The following is a 27,471-nucleotide window of genomic DNA, read 5'->3' on the forward strand; positions in this document are numbered from 1 at the left end:
CACTATCTCTTTGATGCAAATAAAGTTATCCTGCCTTTGCAAATCTGCGCAAGTCCTTGTTTTCCGCTCTTTTGATGACTGGCGAAGGACCTGGAAACACCCCACCCAGACCGGGGTAACAAGGGACAGTGTAGAAGTGAAGCATGATGGGAGGCAGGAAGCTGTGGAAGACCTGGGCACGTCTTCCACACAAAATAAAAACTTCATATGCATCCAAGTTCTTGCCAGGCTTCCTGGCTGTCCTCGCTGTCCCTTAGGGACTGTCTTGCCTGGAAGATCCTCCCGCGGTTGGACCTTTTCTACTATGTGCTTGCACATTTTGGACTGGAATCCTTGGATCCTACCCACCACAGTTGTAGCCCAACTCCACCTCCAAAGGGGAACATGTCTTTCCTCCTGTTTACTGCAAAACACCTACCCCTAGCCATGAACATGGTCATAAAAATGTGAGAAAACCAATGCAAAAATTTATATTTTATTTGAATTCAAAAAATTTAAAATTGCTTTCAAATTCCGGAAAGTACCATAATGCAGAACCCCAGGGGAGCCTCATATACAGAGACCGATAAATTAAATGCATATACTGCAGACAAGCCAAGGAGGGGTGTAGACTACATATTTACAGCACTTGATATTTTCTGAAAACCGTATTTATACATTTTATTACATTTACAAAAAAGGCTTCCACTACCGTTTACCTACAATAATGAAAAAAAATGTACACCTTTTTTTTTTCTGTTTTTGGTACTGTACAAACTTTGTATAATAAAAATATATCTCTGTACAAAAGATTTTTTTTGTTTTTGTTTTACTTTTTTTTTTTCCTCATGGGATGGAGGTGGTGGATATAGGGTATGAACGGCGGGCTCAGGGCCTGATCTGCCTTTATCCCCTTCCGAGCCTCTGGAGGTGGAGAGAAAGTGCCTGAGGTGGGAGGGGCGGCGAGCGCTGGGTGCCCACCAGCCTGTGCTCCTTGATGTCTCCTGGGACTTCCCAAGAACACACAGGTGTGGGAAGTAGGAGGACTGGAGGAATCCACTGGGTGGTCTGTAAGAGGGGAAAGAGCAGCACAGCCTCCTGTGTTGTTGTCCAGGGACAGAAAGGAATTAGTGTGATTGCATTTGTCTGGATTGGTCCTTTCCCACCTGGCCTGGGGATGCTGCGTCCCAGAGGGTGTGTGAGCAGAAGTGGGCTCCCGCCCTTGATAGTTTCCGCTGCACCTGCTGGCAATTGTCACCCCTCACTTCAGCCCACCTTAGCGTCAGTCAGATCTTCTAACTGTTCCAACCCAAGACTGGTTTGAGAACCAGATGGCTCTACCCCTCCATGATTAGTACTTCAATATGCCCTACAGACATCTGAGGCCAGCATTCACATGGAAGCAGGAGTGTATGCTCATGGGGACCTTCTGGAGGACAAAGAACAAGGTCTAAATGATACATGTTGACTCCTAAACGCATGAGCTTCCTGACCATACTCATGGAATTCATTAATGACCCAAACACCTAAATTGTCTAAATGAAGCCAAGCCACTTGCGAGGAGCTGGAGAGATGGTGATGTCCACTCAGTTCTTTTCATTGGGGAGACGCCAAGTCCTTTGTCGACTGTGATTCAGGGGCTGCTGAGAGCCAAGGGCTGAGCACCAATTCAGGAGGCTGGGGTGCTGGGTCCCTGCCCTGGCACTTCCCAGGCACAGGGAGCAGAGCCCAGATCAGACATGGGCATACTCCTGTTGAGATTCCCCACCTTCCTGCCTTTGGTGCCCCTTCTGGATGTGGGTTTCTGACAGCAGGTGCAATAGATTTGGGGTCAGAGAGATTTGTGTTTGCATCCTCGTTCTACTGTCTCTGTGGTACATGTCTCCGTCTTCCCTGACCTCTGTGTCCTCATGCATAAAGTGGAAATAGCAAGTCCTGCTTTGGTGCTGTTTTAAGGACTAGAAACAACGCATGTCAAGTGTCAGGCACAGAGAAGAAAGCAGTAAGCACTAGCTGCCACCTTCTGGGAGTCGGGATTGGCTTGCTCCCCTCCTCTCCAGTGCATGCTGTCTGGACCACAGAGGTGTTTTCTCCTCTCTTGGCCAGCTGACAGGCAGACGTGACTCTGGGCTCCTGGGCCACATTCCTGCTCTATCCCCCACTGGCTTACCCTTTCTTTCCAAAGCTGCCCAGGGCACTTTTAATCGGCTGGGCTCAGAACTCAGTACAACCACAGTTGAAAAATGAAATCAAAGAAACTGATTACCAAACTAATTCTGAAGACATCCCCCCTGCTCTCTACATAAGGCTGCTGACTTCTATTGATCCCCTGCAGACAGCTGGGATGCATCCTATGAATGTGTTTACGTGTGTCCTCACACATGGATGGGGACATGTTGATGTGAGAGGGCACGGTGCCTTCCTCATCGTTCCTTCTGTGTTTGTGGAGACCAGGGCCTGGGACATCTTTCGCAACACGCTTCCCTTTTCTAAGCCTCTGTGGTTTCTTCCTTAGGACGCAATGAACAGCTTTGCCATTTTAAATCCATAAACCACTTTACTCCATCTGCAGCCTCTCTTCCTTGACTGTCCCAAGCCAGGGCATAGTAGAGTCCTCTCCAGGGTGGCGGGCACAGATGGTGGCAGGGCAGGCGAGGGCCTGAGTCCCAGCCGTGGCAGACGCAGGCGGAGAGACAGACGAAGATGGGCACTGGGCGCTGTGCTCAGGGGAGCTCCTGCCTGCCCCCCCCACGGAGCTGGGAACCAGGAGAGTACAGCAGGGTTGGCAGAAGAGAGGAGGGGTGGGGTAGGGTGGGATCAGATGGGGACAAGACAAAGAGGGGAGGCCAAGAAGGACGAGGGAGGCATAATAAAAGAACATTAGTCAGCTGCATCTTACCTTTGACTTTTAATCTTCTTACACTGGGGGTGGGAGCAGGTCGGGCACCCATGTGCTTCTTTAGTCTGTGTATGCATGCTCACATGTGTGTGGGTATATGTGTGTGTGCATGTGGAGGCCAGAAGGTGGCGTTAAGCATCTTCCCTGATCATGTTCCATCTTATTCACGGAGGCAGGGTCTCTCACTGAACCCAGAGTTCACCTACTCAGCTAGTCTGGCTAGCCAGCTTGGCATGGAATCTTCCAGCTGCACCTCCCAAGTGCTGGGGTTTACAGGCAGGGCTCCCAGCTTTTATGTGGGTGCCGAGGATCTGAACTCCAGTCCTCAGCTTGCTCGGCAAGAGCTTTATCCCTTGGGCCGTCTCCCCAAACCTTGATCATTGATTTTTCTATCTGTAATCTTTTTCCCTTATGGGCTGATTTTCCCGCTGGGGACTGGATCCTGGCCCACTCCTTAGCTGTGTGGTCTTTGTGTTCATTGATGTTTAGGTACCTGTTTCCAATGCTCTCATGTGCCATGAGGGTCCTAATAGAGGCACAGTGGGGACTGCATTGGCCCAGCCTGGTGGCCGGCTCAGTGTGCAGCCTGCCCTTCATGACTGTGGCGTGTGCCCCTGTGTTCTGCAACCAGTCTGTCTCCCACCCTCCAGTTCCCCCATCTCACCGGCTGCTGGCGGCGGGGCTCTCGGTGGCAGCAGCAGTGGCAGCCAGGCCTGGGGGCTATACCGCAGTACACACTGTGCTGACTGTGAACTCCGCCTCGTTGCTCATGATGTCTGTGGGCTGGATGTTACGGTCATACATGGGGTTTTCAAATGTGGCCCGAACGTTTGTGTTCTCGTGGCCGGCATAGCCATTGAATGGAACTTTGGGTCTTCTCCTGGGAATAACAGACAGTGATCTTGACTTACAGACAGAGACACAGAGGCCCAAAGTAAGAGAGGACTGGGGCTCTTTCTCCTCTTTAGAAGGTTACAGTCCTCTGGGCCAAGGATGGGGGGTTGGGGTAGAGTTGGCCAGGGTACCTGTTACCCTCCCTGGCCTGTGTTTCCACCATACCTGTGCTTATAGAGATAGAGCACGAAGCCCGCGATGATGAGGGCGATGAAAGGCACCAGGATGGCGGCAGCCACTGAGCTGCTGTTGGAAGCAAAATGGCGGCCGATGGACTCCGGGTCTGACTCCAACAGCCTCAGGTCTGCAAAAATGCCAAAGCGCAACACTCAAGTCCTAGGCACTCCTGAGGCCACGGTCCCTGTCAGCCCCTCTAGAGTCTCGCTGCACACCACCCCTGTGTCCCGACCCCAGAAGCCCGCCTCACGTGCTCAGATAGCTCCCCCCACCCGGATTCTGCCTGTGCTGGTCAGATTGTTTGCAGAGCACTTGCTGAGTCCCAGGGAAGGCAGCTGGCAGACCAACGTGAAGCCGGCTCTGAACAAGACCTTTAAAGGATGAGGGCCTTTGAAGTTTCTACACTTTTCTTGGCCATATTATTAGATGAACCTTTTTTTTAAAAAAACAGATTAAGTCGTAATATAACTTGATGAGGCTGAATTATCCTGAGTGAGGGGAGGGGAGTGAGATGTTTGAAGGGTCACTGCTCTCTCCAGTGACTCCCTATGAAGGGTTACATCACTGAGGGTCTAGGGTTCAAGAGGGTGACAGGTCTTCCTCAGGGACAGGGAGTCGGTTGTGGAATCCAAACTGGAGCCCAATTTGCTGGGGTCTTCCCAGTATATGGCTGAGGGCCTGGGGGACTGTCTTAGAAAGGACTGGGGCAAGGATCCCTTGAGGGCAATGCCTAGAGGATTGTGGGAAGGAGTAGGGCGGAGGGGGAGCCCCAGGTAGATTTCTGTTTACTAGAGCTTTTTGGAGGTGAGAGCTAAGGAAGACGTCATGGATTGCCTGGAAGGCAGGGCCCCCCCGGGACTGGAAGTCATGGTGTCTGGGCCACAGAGCTGGGTCTCCAGCATCTACAGCTCCCTCCCTGTCTCCCATGATTCCATCCCATATTAGCCTGAGGCTGGGCAACTGGAGTCTCTGAGTCAGGGCATTTCTGAAGTGAGAATGTTTGGTTTGAATGCCACCAAGCATGCTGGGAAAGGACAAAGGAGGGAAGGCTCCTTAATGCATGGGGTTTCTCATCTGTGATTCTGGAACCATCACAGCCTTCCAGGACTATGTTAAGAAGAAATGACATCATAGGGAAGGGAAGCCCTGATGGTCCATGTAAGGGTGCTTCAGGGGGTTCCTGGTCCTCCAAGCAGTGATGCCTGCAGCACCCAATGGCCAGTAAGGCAGCTCAGGGCCTGATTGTCAGACTTGTTTCTGGAGAGATATGCCATAGCTTTTGTCTGAATCTTAGAGGCAGTTTGGATGCAGGAGAGTCAAAAAATCCTGTTTCAGATGGACAACTTCACCAGTCTTCTGGTAAAGAACACAGATCTCTCCCATCTCTGAGCATACACTTATAAAGAACATGTCCTAGTTACCAAGTCTTTGAAAGCCAAACTGCCCAAAGCCTTGGCCCTTGACGGAGCCTTGGTAGACGAAGGTACCTCCAGAAGACTCCGAGGAGACCTGTGATGGTGGAGGGGGGTGTGGAGAAGGGAGAGAGAGGAGAGAGAGAGAGAGAGAGAGAGAGAGAGAGAGAGAGAGAGAGAGAGAATGGTAAATACCTAGCATGCTAGAACAGATAGAATGGTAAATACCTAGCATGCTAGAACAATCTGGAACTCCTGCTGTCATACCATGCCAGGTTAGGTTAGAGCACAGCTGACCTGTGTGTGCTCGTTGATGGGAAAGGGTAACCTACTTGATATGAGGTGGGAAATAAAAAAAAATGTTTTTCTGCATTTTTGAGGTAAGGTTTCAGTAGCCTAGGCTGGTCTCAAACTTGCTATGTAGCCAAGGATGGCCTTGAACTCCTGTTCCTCCTGCCTCCATCTCCCAAGTGCTGGGGCTGTAAGAGCCACGATTCTTGTCAGACCATTTAGTTTCTACTAGTCAGATCACTTTGTGTCTCCGTTCTCATTTGTAGAATGGCATCTATGCCACTGGGTTACTGTGAGGACTGAGATGATGAAGCACTCAGAGGATCAATTAGTAGGCCTTAGACACATGGGAGACCTTATTACTGTGATGAAAACTCACTCCTGTCTTCGACCTTGCCTTCTCACATCTGGTGACTCTCCCGCTGACTAGTACTTGGATACACAAGGGATCCACAGATAGCTTTGGGCACAGCAGAAAACTTAGTACCAGGCCCTGGAGAAGCCACTTGGTTCTCTCAGTGGGTTTACAGAGCAAAATCTCTTTGCCGTGGTGCTCCATTGGCCGGACCTGGCCTCAGTTCTGCTACTTCAGTCCACTGTGACCCCTTGATCTTTTTCTAGCCTCCTTCCCTCCAGGGATCAAAGTCAACGATGCCAAAGATGGGACAGGTGACACCAAGCTCAGCTCCAGCACTAGGGAGTGGTTTCCATCTCATGACTGCCCTAGAGTGTAATGTCTCTCTCACAAGAGCACGTAAGAAATTCCTGTCTCTCCTCTCTGTCCAAGCTGTGCTAAATCACCCACAGTTCACATCTTCAAATGCAAGTCTGTGTTCCAAGGAGTCATCCTCCCAGTCCACAGCTGCTTCAGATCATTCTCACACTCCTGAGCCCTGATCCTTGCTTCCTGTTCTGACAGCCAAGCTCACTCATCCCTCTCAGACATGGTCGCCCTCTAGACTGCGTCTTTTAGGCCTCTTTTATTCTTCTTTTGTTCACTTAATTAGCTGACCAGGACTCCCTGGCTCCTAGTCCTGACTTCAAGAATCTCCAAGTTTCCATGTGATCCCAGGCCTCCCATAGTCTGTCTTTCCTTTCCTTGCCAGTGATCTGGGAACAGGGATGGGGCAGGAGGCTCCACAAAGACCAATTTGCTAGACTTACATGGCCATCTAAAGCCCACTGATCGTCTTTGAACTTGTTCACGAAGATCTCCACAGGCCCTGTAATTTGGTAGACCTGGAGCAGGAGATGGAAATCTTCTTTCTTGTAATTTCCTAGTGAAAGAAAATGGGTTATATTTGAAATATCTGTGTGCTTGCTGGTTTTTGTCAATGTGACACAGACTAGAGTCACCTGGGAAAATGGAGCCTCAACTGAAGAATTTCCCAGACCAGAATGGCCTGTGGCCATGTCTGTGAGGCATTTTCTTAATTGATAGCTGAAGTGGGAAGGCCCAGCTCACTGTGGGTGGTGCCATCCCCTGGGCTGGTGGGCCTGAGCTGTCTAAGAAAGTTAACTGAGCAAGCCAGGGGCAGCAAGTCAGTAAGCAGTGTTCCTCCATGGTCTCTGCTTCAGTTCCTGCCTCCAGACCTTGAGTCCTGGCCTTGACGTCCCTTGAAAACTGACTGTAATCTGTAAACCAAATAAACCCTTTCCTCCCCAACTTGGTTTTATCATAGTAACAGAAAGCAAACTAGAATAACCTGTGAAAAATTTCAAAACCCAAATCCATGGGTTCTGTGGGTATTAGGCCTGTGTGGAAGTTACATGTGGACATTGATGGACATGGTCCCCGCACATCTGTAGGCATATAGGCCCAGAGTGAGCATAAGCATGTGTGACTGAATGTGGTTATACACAGAAACATACAGACACATTCTAATAGAGATTGTGATCCTGTTTTTACACATATGACTAAAAATATGATTTTGTGGGGCAGGTGAGATGGTTCAAGCAGGAAAAGGTGCTTGCTGGCAAACCCTTTGACTTGAATTCACTCACTGGGTAGAAGAGGTCCTCTGACCTTCACATACAGATGTGGCATGTGCCCCTGCCCCACAGATATATAAATGTAATTAAAAAATTAAAATAGAAGCTGGGCGTGGTGGTGCATGCCTTTAATCCCAGCACTCGGGAGGCAGAGGCAGGTGGATCTCTGTGAGTTCGAGGCCAGCCTGGTCTACATATCGAGTTCCAGGTCAGCTGGGGCTACAGGAAGACCCTGTCTCAAAAAGACCAAAATATAAAAAATAAAAATAGAATATGGTTTTGTGTATTTTGATCTGACCATGAATTCTGGGTATATTTACAAGTCCATAGGTGTAGGAAGACATGAGAGCATGCATGCTTGTGTCTATGTGTTAGAGCAAATGAGTGAATGTGACTATGTGGCTGTGTGTGTGAGTGGGCACTACTTCATGTGGGCTGTGTATGCTAATTCATCCATCCATCCACCCATCCATCCATCCATCCATCCATCCATCCATCCACCCACCCACCTATCCATCCATCCATCCATCCATCCATCCATCCATCCATCCATCCATCCATCCATCCATCCATCCATCCATCCATCCATCCATCCATCCATCCATCCATCCATCCATCCATCCATCCATCCATCCATCCATCCATCCATCCATCCATCCATCCATCCATCCATCCATCCATCCATCCATCCATCCATCCATCCATCCATCCATCCATCCATCCATCCATCCATCCATCCATCCACAAAAATTGAAACCTGAGAAAACTTTAAAAGGTGGAGATGTGCTGAGCATGGTGGCACACTTGGGAGGCAGAGGCAGGCGGATCTCTGTGAGTTCAAGGCTAGCCTGGTATACATAGTGAGTTCCAGGACAGATGGGGCTACAGAAAGAGCCTGTCTCAAAAAAAAAAAAAACCCATGCAGATGAAACAGTCATAAACACAAAATAAATGTAAAAAAAAAAAAAACTACTGCAAACACTTTAGTGTAAATACTTTTTATTTCTTATGAATGCCATTTTTTCCTTTAAAAGTTGAAATTGAGGCTGGAGAGATGATTCAGTGGTTAAGAGCACTGACTGCTCTCACAGAAGACCTGGGTTTGATTCCCCGCACCCATATGGTGGCTAACAACCATTCGTAACTCCAGTTCCAGGGGATCCGACCCCTTCTTTTCCAGGGGCACTGCACCATATGGGTACACTTACATGTATATAGGCAATACACTCATACACATAAAATTAAAAAAAGGTGGCATCATATTTTGTGTGTTACAATGGGTACATTCACTCCAAGATTGGCATATTTTATCTAATATATATATATATAATAATGAAAACACTTATATTTATATTTAGGAAAATTTCTGTTTCTAGCTTTTTGTAATATGAATATTAATTACTTTCAAGTGAATACTGGGGCTGGTGAGATGGCTTAGCAGTTAAGAGTCACACTGCTTTTTCAGAGGACCCGAGTTCAGTTCCCAGCATTTATTATCAGACAGTTCACAACTGCCTATAACTCCAGCTTCAGGGCATTTGATGTCCTCCTGTGGACTCTGAGGGCACCTACACTCATGTGCACATACACACACACACACACACACATAATTTAAAAATAAAATAAATCTAAAAAATAAAACATTGCCCATTCTTTATAAATTTTTAAGTTTCTCCATTTCAACTTCTTAAGATAAAAATTATTCGAGGCATAATTAATGAATTCAATAATTTTCAAGGATCTTTGTAGGAACTGCCCAACTGTTTCCTAAACTGGACTATTTTATGCCCCGTCACTACTGAACCAGACAGGTACTAAGGTTTTCCACTTGAAGCTCTGAATTGCTGGAGTAGATTGAGAATGACGTTTTGGGCTTGCTTTTCTATTTCTGACAAACATTTTTTCTTTTGTTTACTGACTGCACATGCCCTTCGGGGATGTATCTGTCTTCTTGTTGTGAGCGATCTTCATAATCTCTATGTTTGTCATTAGTCCACAGTAAAGATGAACAGACACTTCTCTTCCCTGTCTGAGGCCAGTCTGAGCCAAACGTGACCTGATGATGCAGTGATGGTAGACTCATCCTTGCTGAGGTGTGTACCTGTCACCCCTGCCACCTACCCTCCTTTCAGGGACATGGCTGCCTCCTTACCAGCCAGGTGCAGCTCCACCCCACTGTGGTCGATCATGGTGGCATTGACCTTGCTGTTGGCAACCTGGAAGCCCGTCACTCTGAGCATGGCTGGCTGCTTCTTCCCCTGGTACTCATAGGCCCCTTTCCACAGGGAGTTCTTGGCGAAAACATCCCCTGGAACTAGAGGGATTGAGAAACGTGTGAGACTCTGTGTTGCTGGGATAGCTCAAACATGGACATTTCTTTCCCAAGTGTCTAAGGTTTGGGGACGATGGGAAAGTGTGACTGTGTGATCCTCTTGTGTCTCAGAGTGGGTGGGTGGAGGGAACGGAAAAAGGTACATTGAGGAGACATCTGTATTGTCTACCATGTCACTGTGGTGCTATCTAGAGCAGTCAAATTATGGGAATATCCAAAGTCCCTATCAGTGGGTGAATGGATAAAGAAAACATGACACATAATGAAATACTGTTCACCCTTTAAAAAAGGAAATCCTTCCCTCAAGGGAATGGGGTTCAGTGGTAGAGCACTTGACCAACATGCATGAGGTCTAGGTTCAATAACTGGTATCAGAGAAAAGGAAGTCCTTTCATTTGTGAGAAAATGGATGAACTTGGAGGATATTGTGCCAAGTGAAATAAGTCATGGACAGAAAGACTACTGCGTAGCATCACTTACAAGAACAAGCTAAAAAGTCAAACTCTCAGAAGAAAGTGGGGAGAGTTGGTCGGGGGATGAGGTTCAAAGGTACAAAGTTTCAGCTGAGCAGGACTATTTTTAGTGACATATTGCCCAGTGTCATGACTGTGGTTAATAATAATATATTGCATATTTTCTAAAAGAATGTATTTTAAATATTCTAGGTGAGGTAATAGTATGTTAATTAGCTTCATAATTATACTACAACATGTACATGTAGACCACATTGTACACCACAAATACAGGCACGGATTTGTCAATTAAAAGTACAATGTTAAAAATAAAAGAGAGCTAATGTAGCTCAACTGGCAGAGTGCTTGCATAGCATGTGCAAAGCCCTGGGTTCCATCCTCAGCACACATAAAGCAGGCGGTGGTGGCATACACCTGTAATCCCAGCACTCAGAAGGTAGAGGCAGGAGGATCAGAGGATCAGAAATTCAAGGTCATTCTCAGGTATAGCTCATAGCAAATTTGAGTCCAGTATGAGATACAGGAGAGAGAGAGAGAGAGAGAGAGAGAGAGAGAGAGAGAGAGAGAGACAGAGACAGAGACAGGAGAGAGAGAGAGAGAGAGAAACTGGTTCCATGTAGGAACAACAGGAGCTTGATCCTATAGGAACAGGCCCATCTGCTGTCAGTGCAAGAACCCAGCTTCCTCACCTGCACAGGCCACAGCTGCAGTTCTGCAAGTTGGGACCACCCCACTTCCTTCATCAGGGTTACCGTAGGGCTTAAATGATCCAGCACTGCATGGTGTTACACAATGTCGAGTGCATAAAAGCCCCTAGTGAAGGCCGACTACCAAAGCTTTTATGCGTCTTTGTAATAACTCTCTGAGACAAGACTTTCCATCCTTGTTGCACCTAAAGGTAGACTGTACCTTACTGTACCTTAAGGAGCTTAAGAGGTAAAGTTCATCTGTCTATACACTCAGCTGGTCAGTGACCAAAATGGCCTCTCAGTTGAGTTTATGACACCATAATACATACACATGCTAATGTGCCCTACAGTTTGGACCTGGAATGTTCCCCTGGCGACCCACGTGTTAGAGGCTTTGTTCCCAGCCTGGCATTCTTGGGAAGTGGCAGGAACTTTAGGAGTTGGGGCTGGGTTGGGGGAGGTTTTAGATCAATGGGGCATAATGTTGAAGGGAATTATGGGAGCCTTCCTGTTTCTCTTACACACAGCCATGAGGTAAACATGGCTTCCTCTACCAGGAGCTCCCAGTCTGTTAAATCCACAAGGGGAACCAATCATGGACTGACCCCTAGAGCTGAGAGCCAAAATAAACCTTGTCTCTTCACAAGTTGATTAGCTCTAGTATTTGTTACAGCAAGGGAAAACTAACACATGTGGTAAATACAAGTAGAAGGTCCCAAACAGGATATCGTAGTCTATAATAATTTTGCAATGCTCAGGCTACACCTGTGGTGCTGTGGCCAGTTCTGGATGTGACACTCTCAAAGATATAGTACCTGTCTTGAAGAGGTCTCAATTTCCAGGAAGCTTCCTGGGCAGGACCTGGGTCCCTGAGTCTGTGACCATACACTGGCCAATGCTGTATCAACAGGAGCTGCAGTAACTGGGACTTCTGGGAGGCCCTGGGATTTTTGTCAGCATGAAGCTTCTCTTTAAGGTTCATGTCTTCCTGAAGGCTGCCTGGCCTGGGAGTGGGTAAGGAATCTGTTGGTGTCTATGGAGAGTTCCTGTTTCTTCCCACTGGACACCCAGGGACTCGTGTGCCTGTTTTTGGCTATGTGACGGAGGCAATAGTGATCCGGACCCTACCTACCCGAGGCTTGCGTGATTGGAGGGTCTCGGGCAGTGTTGATGGGTCTCCCGCTGGGCCGGACCTCTGCTAGGGAAAGAGAATGGAAGGAAACACGGTCAGTCCTTGGTCCACACACTGTGGGAGAGATAACAGTCAGCTGTCTGATTCAGGCTCTCTGAGATCTTGATTTGGACTCATCTTTTCAGACCAGGAGGTGATAGTGATGCTGTAGACCATCTCAGAATAGTACAAAAAGGAAAAGGCAGGGAGGAAACTACATAGTCAGGGTTTGGAGTGCTATCAAGGCATTTGGATATAGATGCTCGTTACTCTTTGTTATTGCATTAACAGGATATTAAGAGCTACCATAATCTTGAAATAGTCAAGAAAAACTAAAAGTAGAATTACCACATAACCCAGCAATCCCACTACTTGGAACCTACCCACAGGAGCAGAAATCAATAAGCTGAAGATACATCTCACTTATGTGTCCACCACAGCAGCATTAACCGCAGTGGCCAAGGCATGAGATCAACCTACTTGTGTGAACACATACTTACTACTACTACTACACACACACACACACACACACACACACACACACACACACACACATACACGTACATGCACACAGGAATACTATTCAGCCTTTGAAAAGAACAAAATCTTATCGCAACAAGATGAGAATATTGTGTTACATGAGATAAATCAGGCACAGAAAACCCCACATGAACTCACTGACATGTGTAATTACAAAAGTCAAACTCACAGAATCAGAGTAGAAAGGGCTGGGGTGAGGGGAGGGGCCAGGGAGGATGGGGGCCAGGAGGACAGGGGCTGGGGAAGATGGGGGACGGAACTGGGGGAATGTTAGCTAAAGGGCACATCCTTAGTAAGACAGTGCTTAAGAAGGCATTATATACTTGAAAATTGCTGAGTAGGTTTTTAGCATTCTTACCATAAAAACAATAACTACAAGAAGCAAATAAGCTTGGCTTAGCCATTCCACAATACATACACATACAAAACATTATGTTGTATGGTACACATGTATCAACCACAAGATACCACTTTACATTTGCTTAGGAAGGATGTACTAAAATAGATGAATAGTAATAAGTGTTGGCAAGGAGAGGAAGTGGACCTATGGTGCATCTCTTGTGGGATGTAAAATTGCATAAGCACTTTGGAAAATAGCTTGGCAGTTCCTAACAGGTTACACACAAGGTAACCATTCTGCTAGTTACATACTCAAGAGAATTGAAAGCTTATATCCACAGAAAAACATACATATACTTATTGTAGTGGTTTGAACGGGAAATGATAGGCTCATGTATCTGAACACTTGGTCCCAGTTAGTGTCGCTGTTTGGGGAGGTTATGTAACTATTAGGAGGTACAGCCTTGCTGTAGGAAATGTGACACTGGGGGACGGCTTTGAGGTTTTATAGCCTGCCCCCACTTCCTGTTCTTACTCTACTTCCTGTGTATGAATGAAATGTGACCTTTTTGCTTTCCTCTCCTCCTGCTGCCGTGCCTCCCGCCATGATGGACTCTGTCCCTCTGCCACTGCGAGCAAAAACAAACCCTTTCTTCCCTAACTTGCTTTTCTCAGGATATTCCACCTCAGCAACAGAAAAGTAACGAATACATATGTCCACAGAAACATTATTCACAATAACTAAAAAAACCTGGCTCAGCCGGGTGTGGTGACACACGCCTTTAATTCTAGCACTTGGGAGGCAGAGGTAGGTGGATCTCTGTGAGACTGAAGCCAGCCTTGTCTACATAGTGAGTTCTAGGCTAGCTGGGGCTACAGAGAGATTCTGTCTTAAATTCCCCCCTCAAAAAAAAACCCATCCAGATGTCTATTACAGATTGAAGAGATAAACAAAATGTGGTTTTGCATGCAATGGAATATTACTCAGGCATGCAGAAATGGATGAAATTCTGAGACCTGCTAAAACATGGGTGAATCTTGAAAGCATTATGTCAAGTGAAATAATCCAGACATAACAGGACAAACACTGCATAATTCCACTAACATGTATTCAGGATATGTAACTACACAGAATGCGTAAAGGGTTATCATGGGCTAAGGAAAAGGAGAAATGGGAAATTATTTAATAGGCACAGAGTTTCTGTTTAAAATGACGAAACAATTCTAGAAATGGATAGTGTGATGGTTGTGTGATGTTGTGACTATTTCTAAGACCACTGAACTTCACACTTAAAAGTTTATATTATGTACATTTTGCCATAAATAGATAATAAATGCACTTAAAGGAGCCAACAGGTTCAGGAGATGATGCCATAGTTAAAGTGACTGCTATGGAAAGTATGAGGCCCAGAGTGTGGATTCCAGAGATGCATGTAAATGCCCGTAGTAGTGGTGGTTTGTCTGGAACTCCAGACTTGAAAGGCAGAGATAGGGGATCCCCAGCTGGTGAGCAAGAAGAGCCATAATGACAAGCTCTGAGTTCAAGAGAGAGACCCTGCCTCAGTGAGTAAGGTGGAAGAGCGATTGAGGGTGATTCCCGACATCAACTCTGGGCCTCATGTGCACACACACCCCCACACCCGTGCCTCCACACATGTGTAAAGAGCAAGTGTCACACACAGACACGTGGAAAATGGAAAAAGAAAAAAAAGCCTGGATGTCACCACTGAACATGGGGGACATCGCACAGGACTTTACAATGATCAGGTCAGGGTGATCAGCATCTCTTCTATAACATTTATAATTGCTATGTGTTTTACCCATATGGAGGTGTGACATGGGGTTCTTTTTTAAAGTATGCGTGTTCTAAAGTACTAACTGTGGCAGGAGATGGCAGGAAGCTATGTCAAGATTAACATGGGAAGGAAGCCAGTTGGCAGAGGAGGACTGGAAGGACTAATTTCCCTTTCATGCTTTATTTGTTTGTTTGTTTATTTATTTATTTATTTAATTTATTTATTTTCCTGTCTTTTATTCCCGTTTGCAACCAGGTGTCCCTGGTCCAAAGTTTTTGTTGAGGGACAGACTTGGATACTCTGGGACACAGATCATGCCTATAAAATGGTAACATGTCTTGTCCTACTGTGACCTCCTCTAGGTAGAGTTGGTGTCCCAAGAAGTCACCCATGCCCAGGACAGGCATATGGGACAGTGATAAGGGGAGTGGTTCGAGGAGCGGATAAGGAAGGAGGGCGTGATGACAAGTGTTGAGGAGACATGTATGCACCTGGATTTGAACATTATGCAGTGTATATACATATGGGAATATCACACAGGACTCCATAAACATGTACAATTTTTATGTAGCAGTTAAAAATGAAGAAAAGCAGAGGGAGGGAACCCTGGGACATCTGGGTGGAAACTGCTTTATCATGGTTAGAACAGGCCTCGTGTGTTCTTCCAGCCTGGTGGGAGAAGGGCTGGGTGGAGTGCACCTGATGTGGTCTTCCTTAAGGTGAAGGCAGGTGGGGGCTCGATGTAGGCCCATGTGGGCTGCTCTGACGTGGTCTCCTGGAGCCCCAGCACCTCAATCCGAGGCAGGGCCCAGCTCCTGAACCTTTATCTCTCCCTCCCTCTTTTCTAGCACCTGGCTGCCTCCCCGCTGGCAAACCTCCCCTCCCCAGCTTTCACCCTGAAGTGATCTCACTCACCCAGGCAGACAGGTGGTTTGCCGGTCCAGCTGCCATCAGCTTTGCAAGTGCGGTGCTCGGAGCCACCCTTGAGGGAGAAACCTTCTTGACAGGAGTAGATGAGTGTATAGCCCATGGACGGCAGGTCCAGTGCCCCCACGTTGGCGTGTGTGGGTGTCTCTGGCTGCTTACAGTGGTGGGCTGGGAGAGAGCAGAGACACTCTTAGACCTGAGCAGTCTGGGGCTTTGGAGGGGCCTCTCTTTCATCCTCCCATTCCTATGTAGAGCATCCCCTTCCTTTCCTTAGCCTGTTCATGCCCTGTATCCCATTCTCCACCCCCCCACCCCTCCAGCCCTCACTCAAGGTCTCTAGGCACGTTCCATCATGATGGGGACTGTGTGCTACTAGCTTGGTCAGTCCCAGGGAACCTCACTCAGCCTGCAACACTTTGTGAGAAAACAGACTAATCAACAGCCACCATCTCCTCTGACCCCTGCCTTTCTCGTGTTTATTAGTTCTTGTTGTCTTGGGACTGGTTATTCTTTGCTAAGATTTAGGGATGAACTTCCAGTTCCAGAAAGGCTTCGGTGTGGAAGCATCTTCCCTGAGACCCCAAGAGGCGGGCACTACAAGAAGGTCAGTATGGGTCCCAATGGGAAGCTGTGGGCCCCTGTCACTCACAGCATTGGAGCATGTCCCACATGGCAGCCTGGCCGGGGGATCTGGGTGAAGGGCTGGGCGTGGGTAGCACTCACGGACACAGTCGGGTGGGGTTCCACTCCAGGTCAGATTGGGGAGGCAGGTCCTGGTGGTGGAGCCCTGAAGCAGGTAACCTTTCTGACAACGGAAAAGCACTGTGCTTCCAACCTGCAGCAAAGACAGAAGGGCCCCATGTCACCTTCCATCCTGCAGTGTTTCATACACTGCTGGTCACCCAGTCACTTACTCCTACCCAAGCTGTTGCCTCTGCCGACAACATGAATCTTCTCTGCGTGGCTGAGTCTTACTGGTCCTTTGGGGTCAGATGGGCGCCTTTATAGGACGTGTCACACTGTCAAGGTACACAGAATTGGAAGACCCAATTCCTCACCAAACAGAATACTAAACCACAGTCTCTCTGAGCATAAACAGAGGGAAGAATGCTGTGCTGGTCCCGCATTGGACTATGTGACACTCAAGTGTGATGGAGTTGAAAGCACTGAATAAAAGGTGAAGAACTGGGCAAAGTGAAACGATCCTTTGTGTGTGTTTCTTCTACAGAACTAAGCCGAGGATTGGCGAACTTACCTTCTTTACGGATGTGGCTTTGCAAACATCTGCTGGACAGAGCTGCAGCCATGATTCTGTTTCTCCCTCTGTTCGGTTGTGTCCCCTGCATCCCCCTTCCAAGGGTCCCTGACTGTCTGACTCCATGCAGCTGCCTGGCCCCCTCCCCTGCCATTTGACTTAACAGGCCAGGTCAGTTTTCCCATGATGCAACTCAGGCTGTAGCACCTTCCAGTCCAATGCTCACGTGTGTGTATACCTAGGAGCTCAGATTCAAATGCAACTTGAAGTTTTTCATTTCCCTTGTTTCTCCGTCCCATCCTGTTCGCCTCTTGGTTTTCCTCAAATCTGGGGGTCTTCAGCAATAGCACCTTTATCCATCTAATGCTACAAATCAAAATCCTCAAGCCAGGTCTGATCCTGTCACCTCCTCAATCTAGACTGTCACTGGCCCTCTTAGTTCTAGGGAAGGGCAGGGTGATAGTGCCACAGTGTATCTATCTGAAGGCTCCACCTCTCTCCTCCTCCACTGTCTCCACTCTCCCACAATTCTCTTCACAGTCATTAAACAGTGGCCTCTTTCCCTGGTACCTCTCTCTCTCTTGCTCGTTTAAAAAAATTATTATTTTTATTTTATGTGTATGTGTGTATTGCCTGCATGTAGGTAAGTGCACCCATGTCATGCAATGCCTGCAGAGGTCAAGCCGGATCCCCTGGGAGTTGTTAGCTGCCATGTGGGTGCTGGGATTCGAACCCGGGTCTTCTGCAAGAACCCAGTGTTCTTAAACGCAGAGCCATCTCTCCAGCCCGCTTTCTTTTTTTTTTTTTCCTTTTTAAAATCTGTTATCTTTCTTTGATTCAGTAGCCTGAGTGACATTTGAGATAGTGGATCAGATCCAGTCGCTTTCAGTGACACAGCATATAATCCAGGACAGGCACACTGGCTTTAGGCCCTGTAGGATGCCCATGCCTTTGCCCTTGCAAAACTTATGAGGTGCACCCAGGGCATACAAAAGAACCAGAGGGGACACAGGTACGAGGTGCTCTAAACAGAGGCACCACACAATGCAAGGGTTGGAACCCAGCAGGCACCGGTGCCACTCTGCGCCTCAACTTTCTCCCAGTGGTAACTGCTATCTTCAATGCTGTGATTTTAATTTCCTTTCCTTACAAAACTAATTCTGTCACATATATGCATACATATTTCTAAATAGTTGAATGTTTTTACTGTTTTAATCTTTGTAGCATCTTTATTATTCAATAGCATGTTCCTATGACTCATCCATGTCATGTGGGGCTGGGGTTAATTCATGTTCATTGCTGTATACTAATCCATTTCTGTGAGTACACCACATTTCTTCTTGTTTCTTGGTGACAGGTGCAAGAGTGTATCTGGGGTATGTTTCTAGGAGTGGAACTCTGGAGCCACAGAGTGTATGTATAGATATATCCTTAACAACTAGTGTAAGGGCGTGTTTAGACCTAGTCTAGCGCTCGGTCTTCCTTTTTTCTCCCACTGTGCTATATTTCCATGGCTTCCCTGGCTCTGCCCTGATCAGCTCTTCCCCATCTCAGTGTTCAGAAATGTGACCCTGGCCTGCATGGAGCTAGCTTTCTTGTCATGAAGCCCACAGTTCAAATGACACCCTTAGGAGGGCTCTTCCCTAACTAACCTTCCTGAAATAGTCCCTCCACATCACACTCTGGTGCTCGGTGCTTTCAGAAGCAATCGATCTTGTTTGCTTGGTTATTGTCACAAGGTCTATGGAGCAGGCCCAGCCTGCCCGATCTCACTGCACTCTTAGTATCTGGAACAGCTCATATTTTCTGAGAGACATCAGACTAAGAGTAAAGTGCACCAGTTGACCAGCCCTCAGCCTGTCATTTCCAGGTTAGTCCAATACCCATCTTCAGTCCCAGCTAAGAGTCCTGACCTGAGCATACCTTGATGTCCCTGCCTCCCTTGCTCTGTTCAGTGTCACCCAAAGCTCATTCAGAGATTCACATCCAGGGCCTATGTCCTGATGGGAAGCCCTCTAGTGAATGCCTCACACCTGGCCCTTGCTGGCTCCCACTGCCCTGGATGAGCCCCATGTCTGTGGCTATGGTGTAGGTGTCCTGATGACAGGCCATCTGTCTCACTTATTTTGATATTTCCACAAACACCCTGCTCCAACTCTGGGGTTGCTGTGAAGAATTCATGGCACCTTCCACAGCAGCCTGGCTGATAGACATCCGTGCCTTCCTCCACTTTCCAAGATCTTGTCCTCCCCTTGTGCTGTCCCCAGGGCCTCTGATGCTGACAGTGACAGGAAGGGGCAGGACACAGGAAGGCCGATCTTGGCTGACCTCATTACCTGGTAGCCCTGGGAGTTGTTCTGTATCCCAAACTGCGGCATGCCGGGGTCCGCACACGTGGTCAGCGTGGGGTCTGGATGACCAAAACAAAGAAGCAGACCACATGGTCACTGGCAGTTCCGCTGTCCACCACCTCCCACATTGGGAGCCTAGGCAAGAAACCGGAGTTGCCTCCACACCCCACCTTCTGAGCTCTTTATCCGCCTCAGAGACCGTGTCTGACTGCTGCATTGTCCAACACATGAGCGCTGGCTCTCCTGTATCCCTCTCTAAGAAGCTCAGAGAAGGTCCCTAAGGCAGACCCATCATCGCCCAACCTCCAGACATGCTTGCCCACCAGCCAAGCCACGGGCCCAGGCCCTCTCTCACCTATGCAGCTTGGCTGTGTGCCGCTCCACGTCCCATCCGACTGGCAAAACCTCCTCGGGGAGCCCACCAGCACCAGAGGGGGATGACAGGAGTAGGACACGGATGACCTGTAGGAGAAGCCCCGGTCCTCTCTCTTCCCTCGGGGTGGGACCCCGGGATCTCCACAGAATACAGCTGAGAAGACAAGAGGAAAGGGTGGGTCTAAGGTGCTTTCTGGAACCCGGTCTCCCTGCCTCCCCTGCCTGGGTCTTTGTTCTTTTCCTCAGGATTCCACTTTGGAAACTTTGGAAACTGGACTAGGCCTACTTAGTGTTTCTGCCTGCTTCAGAACAACTGCCTCAGCCATGACCTTCTCTCCTTCCCACACTCAGGGAGCTTATTAACTCTCAGTTCATGGAGTAACATTCCAGGAAGTTTGAATGTTGAGATGGACTGGGAATGTAGCTCATCAGTAGAGCTTGTGCTTAGCATGGGCGAGGCTCTGGGACTGATTCCCACTGGTCTCCCAATTTAATGCCTGTGAACTTCTAGCCTTCCTTCGAGTGTCTGGCTGCAGAGTCAAGGCCCACATGATTTTGAATCATTTTTGATCACTAATATTTTTCTTATGACAAGGTCTCTAGCCCAGGCTGACTCTGAACTATCTATGTAGCTGAGGATGACCTTGAACTCCTGATCCTCCTGCCTCCACCTCCCCAGTGCCGAGATTACAGGTGTAAGCCTCTATTCCTGGTTATGAGTGCTGGGGATTGAACTCAGGGCTCTGTGCATCCTAGGCAAGCACTCTACCAACTGAGCCACATCCCCAGCCCTTGTTAACCTACTTTTATGACATTATCATCACATTCTGGTTACTCAGTTGTTCAATGGGTGGTTGTATTATGATCACATTTTTACCATTTATCATTTTATCAATTTATAGAATAAATTTACACATGGCTTTTCTTCTACATTTCCATTGTTTTCTTAGGAGAATTTTCTAGGCTTGGGCTTATTATCTTCAAAGGGTTTACAAGTTCACTGGAGGGTAGAGAATGGGTGTGTCCATTTCACTCAGCTCATGTGAATATCAGGGAGGATCATTAAATTCACTACCAAAGCCCAGGTGCCCTATGACATCACTACAAACATCACATTATGCCATGGTGCATGTGTGTGAATGTTTGACCGTGCATGTGTACGTGGAGTCCTGAGATTTATAATCATAGGCAAAACAAAACAGAAGCTGGACCTGTAGCCCATGTCCTGGAAGCAGGTAGTATAAGCTGATCAAGAAGTCAGTCAAGGGACTGGAGGGATGGCTCAATGGTTAAGAGTACCAGCTGCTCTTGCAGAGGATCTGAGTTCAATTCTCAGCACCCACACACCGGCTAACAACCATCCATAACTCCAGTTCCAAGGGATACAGTGCTTTCCTCTGACCCCCAAGGGTGTTTCATGACATGCGTGCACTTCTATACATGCAGGCAATACACTCATACACATAAACAATAAAAAATAATAAATAAAATAGTTTTTTAAAATGGTGTCAGTAAAGAGCTGAATAGATCAGAAGTTGTCATAGGAGGAAGAGGTCACTGGAAGGGCAGACTACAAAGGCTGGCAGCCTTTCTACAGAGCAGCCCAACCTTTCTAACGAGTGATGAGATACCAATTAAGGTGAGGACATATCTTTTAAACTCAGGCTGGAAAATATGAAAAATATTGTAAAGTACATTATTGATAAGTTTCCCTGGGGATAACCTTCCTCAGGAATTTGAAGAAAGGAGAATGTTGGATTTTAAGCCAAATGAGATGGAGCAGAATTCGTTTTGACTTTGGTGGGCCTTCAGATCAGTCCTGGATACTCACTTATCTTTGTCTTCTGACAGTGAAGAATTCATCAGTTGAATTTGTGTTTTTAAGCAAAAATGTTTTTTCATGAAAGCATTTAATTTTCAGGTATGCTTTTTTCTGTTGCCTTCAACTGGTTATTAAAAATAAAAGGTCCTTTTTTAGTAAATGATCCCCCTCCTGAAATTTTGTCTCCATTTCTACAGAATGCCATAGTTTATTTTCCAGGTCTTTTCATCTTAGGAGATATGGAGCAGTTTCTAATTTAAGGCTGAATCTGACACTGGATTTGGTGGCCCTGGGTTTGGGTGGTATGGAGCTCGGAGTTGTCATTTACATTGGTGACTGATGGATCTTGACTCTCTGCCTCTCATGCTGTACTTTTACATACACATGGTAAAGCTTATGGAAAAGAATGGAAGGATTTCTCTGTTGTTTTTAAGACTGATGCTCCTGTCAAATGACTGGTTTTATTATCTCCCTTCTGCTAGAAACCACATCACAATTCACACTAGATAAAAATAGCTGCTCGTTCTTTAACACCTGCCTTGTTGAATAACGTTTGCATTTTTCTGATTATGTTTTTGATACATACTCATTGTGGATAATTGAGAACAGAAAAAATATAAGGGAGCAAAGATAAAAGAAACATCTTCATAACTGATGGTGGAATGAAAGTTGGATATTCTTTCTAGAAGGCAATGTATGCCAAGATGTACTGAGTGCCTGGCCATTGGTCCAGGCCTCTCACTTTTAGAATTTTCTACAAGAAATGCTGTTTTTAGGAATTGTTTATTTCAGAACTACTTTTAACATGACTAATTGGAGGTAGCCTAAATTTATCACCAATAGGAGAAAGCTCAACAAATGATAGTGTATACAATAAGAAAAAAATAAAATCATTAAAATGAATGCTGGAGAGATAGCTTAGCAGTTAGCCCTTGGAGAAGACCCGAGCACCTATGTCAGGCAACTCACAGCTGCCTGTAACTCTAACTCCAGGGGATCCAATGCCCTCTTATGGATTCCATAGATACCTGCACTCAAGTGCACATGTCCACACACAGACCCACAAGCATATACAAATTAAAAATAAAAATAAATCTTAAAAAATTTAAAAGCCATAAAAAATGATGGTGCACAGATTAGTATGTATTGACAGATACAGTTGCTGATGGAAAGGTCTCAGTGATCTATCAACAAATACAAGCCATGGAAATAGTGTGAGGAGCCGATAACATGTATAGAAACTTGAACATGTATCACTTTATATAAAAAATGTACAATTATCTACATAGAGACAGAATCTGAAATGTAACTATGGTTATCTTTGGTAAGTTTTATTTTCTCTTTCATATTTTCTGAGTACAGTTTGTGTGTGTGTGTGTGTGTGTGTGTGTGTGTGTGTGTGTGTGTGTGTATGCTCGTGTGTGTATGTGGAGGCCAGAAGACAATTTCAGCTGTTACTCAGGATCTGTTCATCTTTCATTTCTGATAGTGTCTCTCACTGGCCTGGAGCCTAGCCAATACTGTGTTTTGTTTTGTTTTGTTTTTTAAATAATGATCATAATTTGCTGTTATTTATTTATTTATTTATTTATTTATTTATTTTGTGTGCACGCGCGCGTGCGCTGGGAATGGAACCCAGAACCTGCACATGCTAAGCATGCATTTTGCTACTGAGCTACACCCTTAGCCCTCATAACTGATTGTTTAAAAGCAATTCATCTCTTTTTCAGGAGGAGAAGCAAGGCTGCTGGGTCCATACAACCCTGAAGAAACGACCTGCCACATGTCTCCCCAAGGTTGCCGGGTCCATACAACCCTGAACAAACGACCTGCCACATGTCTCCCCAAGGTTGCCGGGTCCATACAACCCTGAACAAACGACCTGCCACATGTCTCCCCAAGGTTGCCGGGTCCATACAACCCTGAACAAACGACCTGCCACATGTCTCCCCAAGGTTGCCGGGTCCATACAACCCTGAAGAAACGACCTGCCGCATGTCTCCCTGGTGGCATGTGATGGTCAGAGGTGGTGACCACAAGCCAAGAGTCTGTCTACTTTTGAGCTATTAGTATTAAACTTGGCTGAAATCTCCAAACATGAACACCTAACAGTGTCAGGAGCACGCAAATTGTGTCTGAATAACAAGCAAAAAAAAAAAAAAGAAAGAAAAATTAAGTTCTACTCTTGCCTGAAAGTCATGAACAGTGAGGAGCCTTTACAGAGGGCCTGCCTATTGCTGGGCTGTCCCTAGGATCCTGCAACCTGGCTCTGTGGGAACCCCAGGAAGCCTCAAATCCTGGGATGGACTTGAGCTCATCAACGCACAGTGGGCTCAGGTAATAACAGTCTCTCACAGTTTCTCACCTGAAAATTGTGGTCTCCCTGTAATCTTTTCCACAAAGGCTATTTTCCCTGGTATGGGATGTCCCCACATCCTTGAGTACTGTCCTATCTGGAGAAGAGCTCTTTAGGTCAGGAAACATCTGCATGTTTCTGACTTCATTTCCTTCCACTGTGACTTGAGACAGTGTTTAAATTCAGGGCTCCAAATTTCCCTCTCTTTTGAATAATGTCTTGACAAAGCTCTTCCTTGATTTAGGGAGGGGGGTACTTATTCTTGGTTTTTCATCAGAAGAGCTCTGAGTATGTGTGTGTGTGCATGTGGGGGAGGAAGGGGAGCTCTCATGGGGGATGCATCCAAGGCCCTTGGGAGGCACTCACGGAAGCACTGAGGCAGCTCTCCGGTCCAAGATCCATTCCCCTCACAAGTGAGCACTGCAGGCAAAGAGAGCTGGTACCCCTCCAGGCAGGCGTAAGTCACACTTGAGCCCCACGTGAAGTCAGATCCTACCACTTTCCCATTGGGAACGAGCTGAGGAGGCTTGCACATGATAGCTGTGGGGAGACCAGAGAAGGCTGAGTTCTGGGGTGGTCCTGGGGAAACCATTCCTGTTACCGTCATCAGCACCACCAGCTACAGTCTGGGCCAAGCAGGAAGAACCTGAAAGGACCCATGGCAGTTTTGATCTTTTTGTATCTTACAATTATCTGTCTCACACTATAACAACTGCCCTCCTGTACACAGGCCTCCCTGCAATGGATGCTGGAGGCTCAGATCTTGCCTTGGTACCTCCCAACTCCCTGTCAATCATTGTTCAGGATCAGTCCTTACCTTTCACATCTCTAATAAGATGTCATCCCTTCCCTTCTGGATGGTCAGGGCTCATGCCCATTTGTGTGTCTTCTGGCCCCCACCTATGTCTTCAGCCCTTAGACATACCTTTGCAGACTGGTTTGGTAGCATTCCATGTCCGGTCCTTGGTGCAGCTGAGCACGGATACTCTGTGTGACTCCATCGTGTAGCCAGGGACACACTGGTATGTCACCGTTTTGTTGTACCTGAAGTCATTGCCTAGCCGGAGACCATTGGCTGGAATCCCAGGGTCACCACAGTTTATGACTAGAGTAAGAGAGACACAGCAGTGTTCATTACCAGCCCAGACCATTTCCCCTCAGCATTTCAGTGCATCTCTATCACTCCCTGCACCCGTCCAAGAAGGAACTCTGTCAGATCAGCCATGCTCTGGATCCCACTGGTCATAGCCAAATTTCCCTGCATCAGCCTCCCCATGGCTCCAATGTCTGTGCCCATACTGTCCTCATGCATGCCAGCAACGTGCACCATGACCACCTTTCTTATCCAAACCCACTCCTCTGAGAGGAGCTACCCACAGATTTTTTTTCTTTTTAAAATATTTTTATCTATTAATTTATGTGTATGAGTGTATTGTCTGAGTGTACCTATGTCGTGCAATGTACCTATGAGTGTACCTATGTCGTGCAATGCCTGTGGAAGTCAGAAGAGGGTGTTGGGTTCCCTAGAACTGGAGTTATGGAAAGTTGTTAGCCACCATGTGGGTGTTGGGAACCAAACCTGGATCTTCTGTAAGAGCAGCCAGTGCTCTTAGCCTCTGAGCCATCTCTCCGGCCCCCGTAGAACTTTTTTTTTTTTTTTAAAGGAAGTGAAGTCCTGGCCAAAGAGAGTTTCTAGGTTGAAGAACCCAAGATGTGTTAATGGATCAAAAAGACAGTTTGCCTGGCCAGGAATGCAACTTATCCCTTGCTGGTCTGCCTGGGAGGCTTCTATAGGCTGAAATAGGCCAGAAGCAGGGTCTTAGGACCTCTTTAATTGTCATATCTTTGTTGCAGTATTGAGAGAGGGTAGGTTTGGTGAGCTGTGGTCTCAGAATAAAACTGAATTTGGTAGGGGATTTCAGATGGAGTTTGGAATCACAGACTGGACTTTGAAAAGAAGACTGTCAGATTCATTCAGCCTGTCTGTTGCCTCCATCTGGATCCCACAGTGCCTGGTTTTCCAAGGGAAAAGGGTCTGGGTTACAGAGGAGCAAGGAAGGGAGCTACGAAGACGCAAAGCTCAGGAACTGGGTTGGGATGGTGGTGTGTCAGCGAAGAGAAGGGTGCAAAGATAGCAGTAGGTCCACAGTGGAGAATGTGGCTGAGCCCTGGGGCTTTGATCTTAAAGGAAAGGGAAAACTCAAGGAACTGGCTGGAGCCTGAGGAATGGCTGCTCCACGGTACTGACTTCTCTGAGACTCAGCCGTCTCATACACAGAGTGGGGCTCATGGTTACTTCACGTGGTTGTGTTGAGACTCTAGTAACATGCGTACAGGAAATGAAGCACTGAGCTCCACGGCGGATGCACCGAACATGCTCAGCCCACCGGCTGCTCCAGGGGTTTCCCATTCTGGCTTTTGCTCCCACTCCAATTAGTTTTCCTCGTCTCCCCCAGCCAGCTTTCTTTAGCAAAGAGGAGCGGGGCTGCCTGATGTACAGGGGACCTGGTTCTCACCTGTGCACTCAGGGTCGCTGCCTGTCCAGGTGCCATTGACCGAGCAGTGTCGGCTGAGCAGCCCTGTGGCATAGTAGCCTTCTCGACATTCATAGACGATGGAGCTGGAGAAAACCAGGCCGTCGCTGAACACGACTCGGGCATTGCTTGGGGTCCCCGGGTTCCCACAGGAGATCACTGGGAAATCAAAAGAGCGCATTATTCACCAGAACCAAAGTTGCCCATTTAGAAGCCTGTGCTACATGGGATCCTGCGGGTGGGGACACACAAAGGCTGCTTTCATGTCAGACTATCTTTTAGAAAGGAAGGGCAGACCTGAATGAGATTTTTATTTCTAAAATTAGTGCGTGTGTGTGTGTGTGTGTGTGTGTACCCATGTATGCACACGCAGGATGCAGGGGCCAGGGGAGGATGTCAGGTGCCTTCCTCCTCTAACATTCTCTTCCTTGCTGCGCTAAACAGAGTCTCAGTGAACTGGACACCTCCTTTTAGGCTCGGCTGGCTGGCCAGCAAGCTCCCAGGATTCACCGCCCTTCACCCTTAATTCTGGGATTATAGGCACACACAACCATGGATTTTTATATGGGTGCTTGGGATTTGAACTCAGGTCCTCATGGTTGCACAGGAAGTGCTCTTACTTGTCTCCCCAGTCCTGAAATCTGCTCTTAAGAAACTTACACATTTAAACACATGAATTAACAACATAAGTGTTACATTTGAAGGGGGAAAAAAGACACCAAGAAGTGAGCTTGTGTTGGGTCCTGAGATAGGAATTTGGGAAGAGCCTTTAGGGATAAGTAGGACCTTGTCAATCAAAGAAGGTGTTAAGAGATATGCATATGTTCTCTCTCTCTCTCTCTCTCTCTCTCTCTCTCTCTCTCTCTC

General features: G+C 47.1%; 1 protein-coding gene across 1 annotated transcript in view; it reads right to left on the reverse strand.

Moving 5' to 3' along the window:
* Nucleotides 1-459: 459 nt before the first annotated feature.
* Csmd2 (CUB and Sushi multiple domains 2) overlaps nt 460-27,471 on the reverse strand; it is a 633,859-nt gene continuing 606,847 nt past the window's right edge. Inside the window, exons 60-73 of the mRNA XM_029561678.1 lie at nt 26,587-26,763; nt 24,996-25,175; nt 24,437-24,610; nt 19,873-20,046; nt 19,503-19,576; nt 16,635-16,746; nt 15,900-16,079; nt 12,271-12,333; nt 9,797-9,958; nt 6,817-6,929; nt 5,371-5,458; nt 3,938-4,076; nt 3,543-3,758; nt 460-2,735 (exon numbers count right to left, since the gene is read on the reverse strand). Of these exons, the coding sequence (XP_029417538.1) occupies nt 3,599-3,758; nt 3,938-4,076; nt 5,371-5,458; nt 6,817-6,929; nt 9,797-9,958; nt 12,271-12,333; nt 15,900-16,079; nt 16,635-16,746; nt 19,503-19,576; nt 19,873-20,046; nt 24,437-24,610; nt 24,996-25,175; nt 26,587-26,763 (1,796 nt within the window). The 3' untranslated portion in view covers nt 460-2,735; nt 3,543-3,598. The remainder of the gene's footprint in view (nt 2,736-3,542; nt 3,759-3,937; nt 4,077-5,370; nt 5,459-6,816; nt 6,930-9,796; nt 9,959-12,270; nt 12,334-15,899; nt 16,080-16,634; nt 16,747-19,502; nt 19,577-19,872; nt 20,047-24,436; nt 24,611-24,995; nt 25,176-26,586; nt 26,764-27,471) is intronic.

This window comes from Nannospalax galili, unplaced genomic scaffold (assembly GCF_000622305.1).
Source record: "Nannospalax galili isolate Female #2095 unplaced genomic scaffold, S.galili_v1.0 scaffold473, whole genome shotgun sequence".
NCBI lineage: Eukaryota > Metazoa > Chordata > Mammalia > Rodentia > Spalacidae > Nannospalax > Nannospalax galili.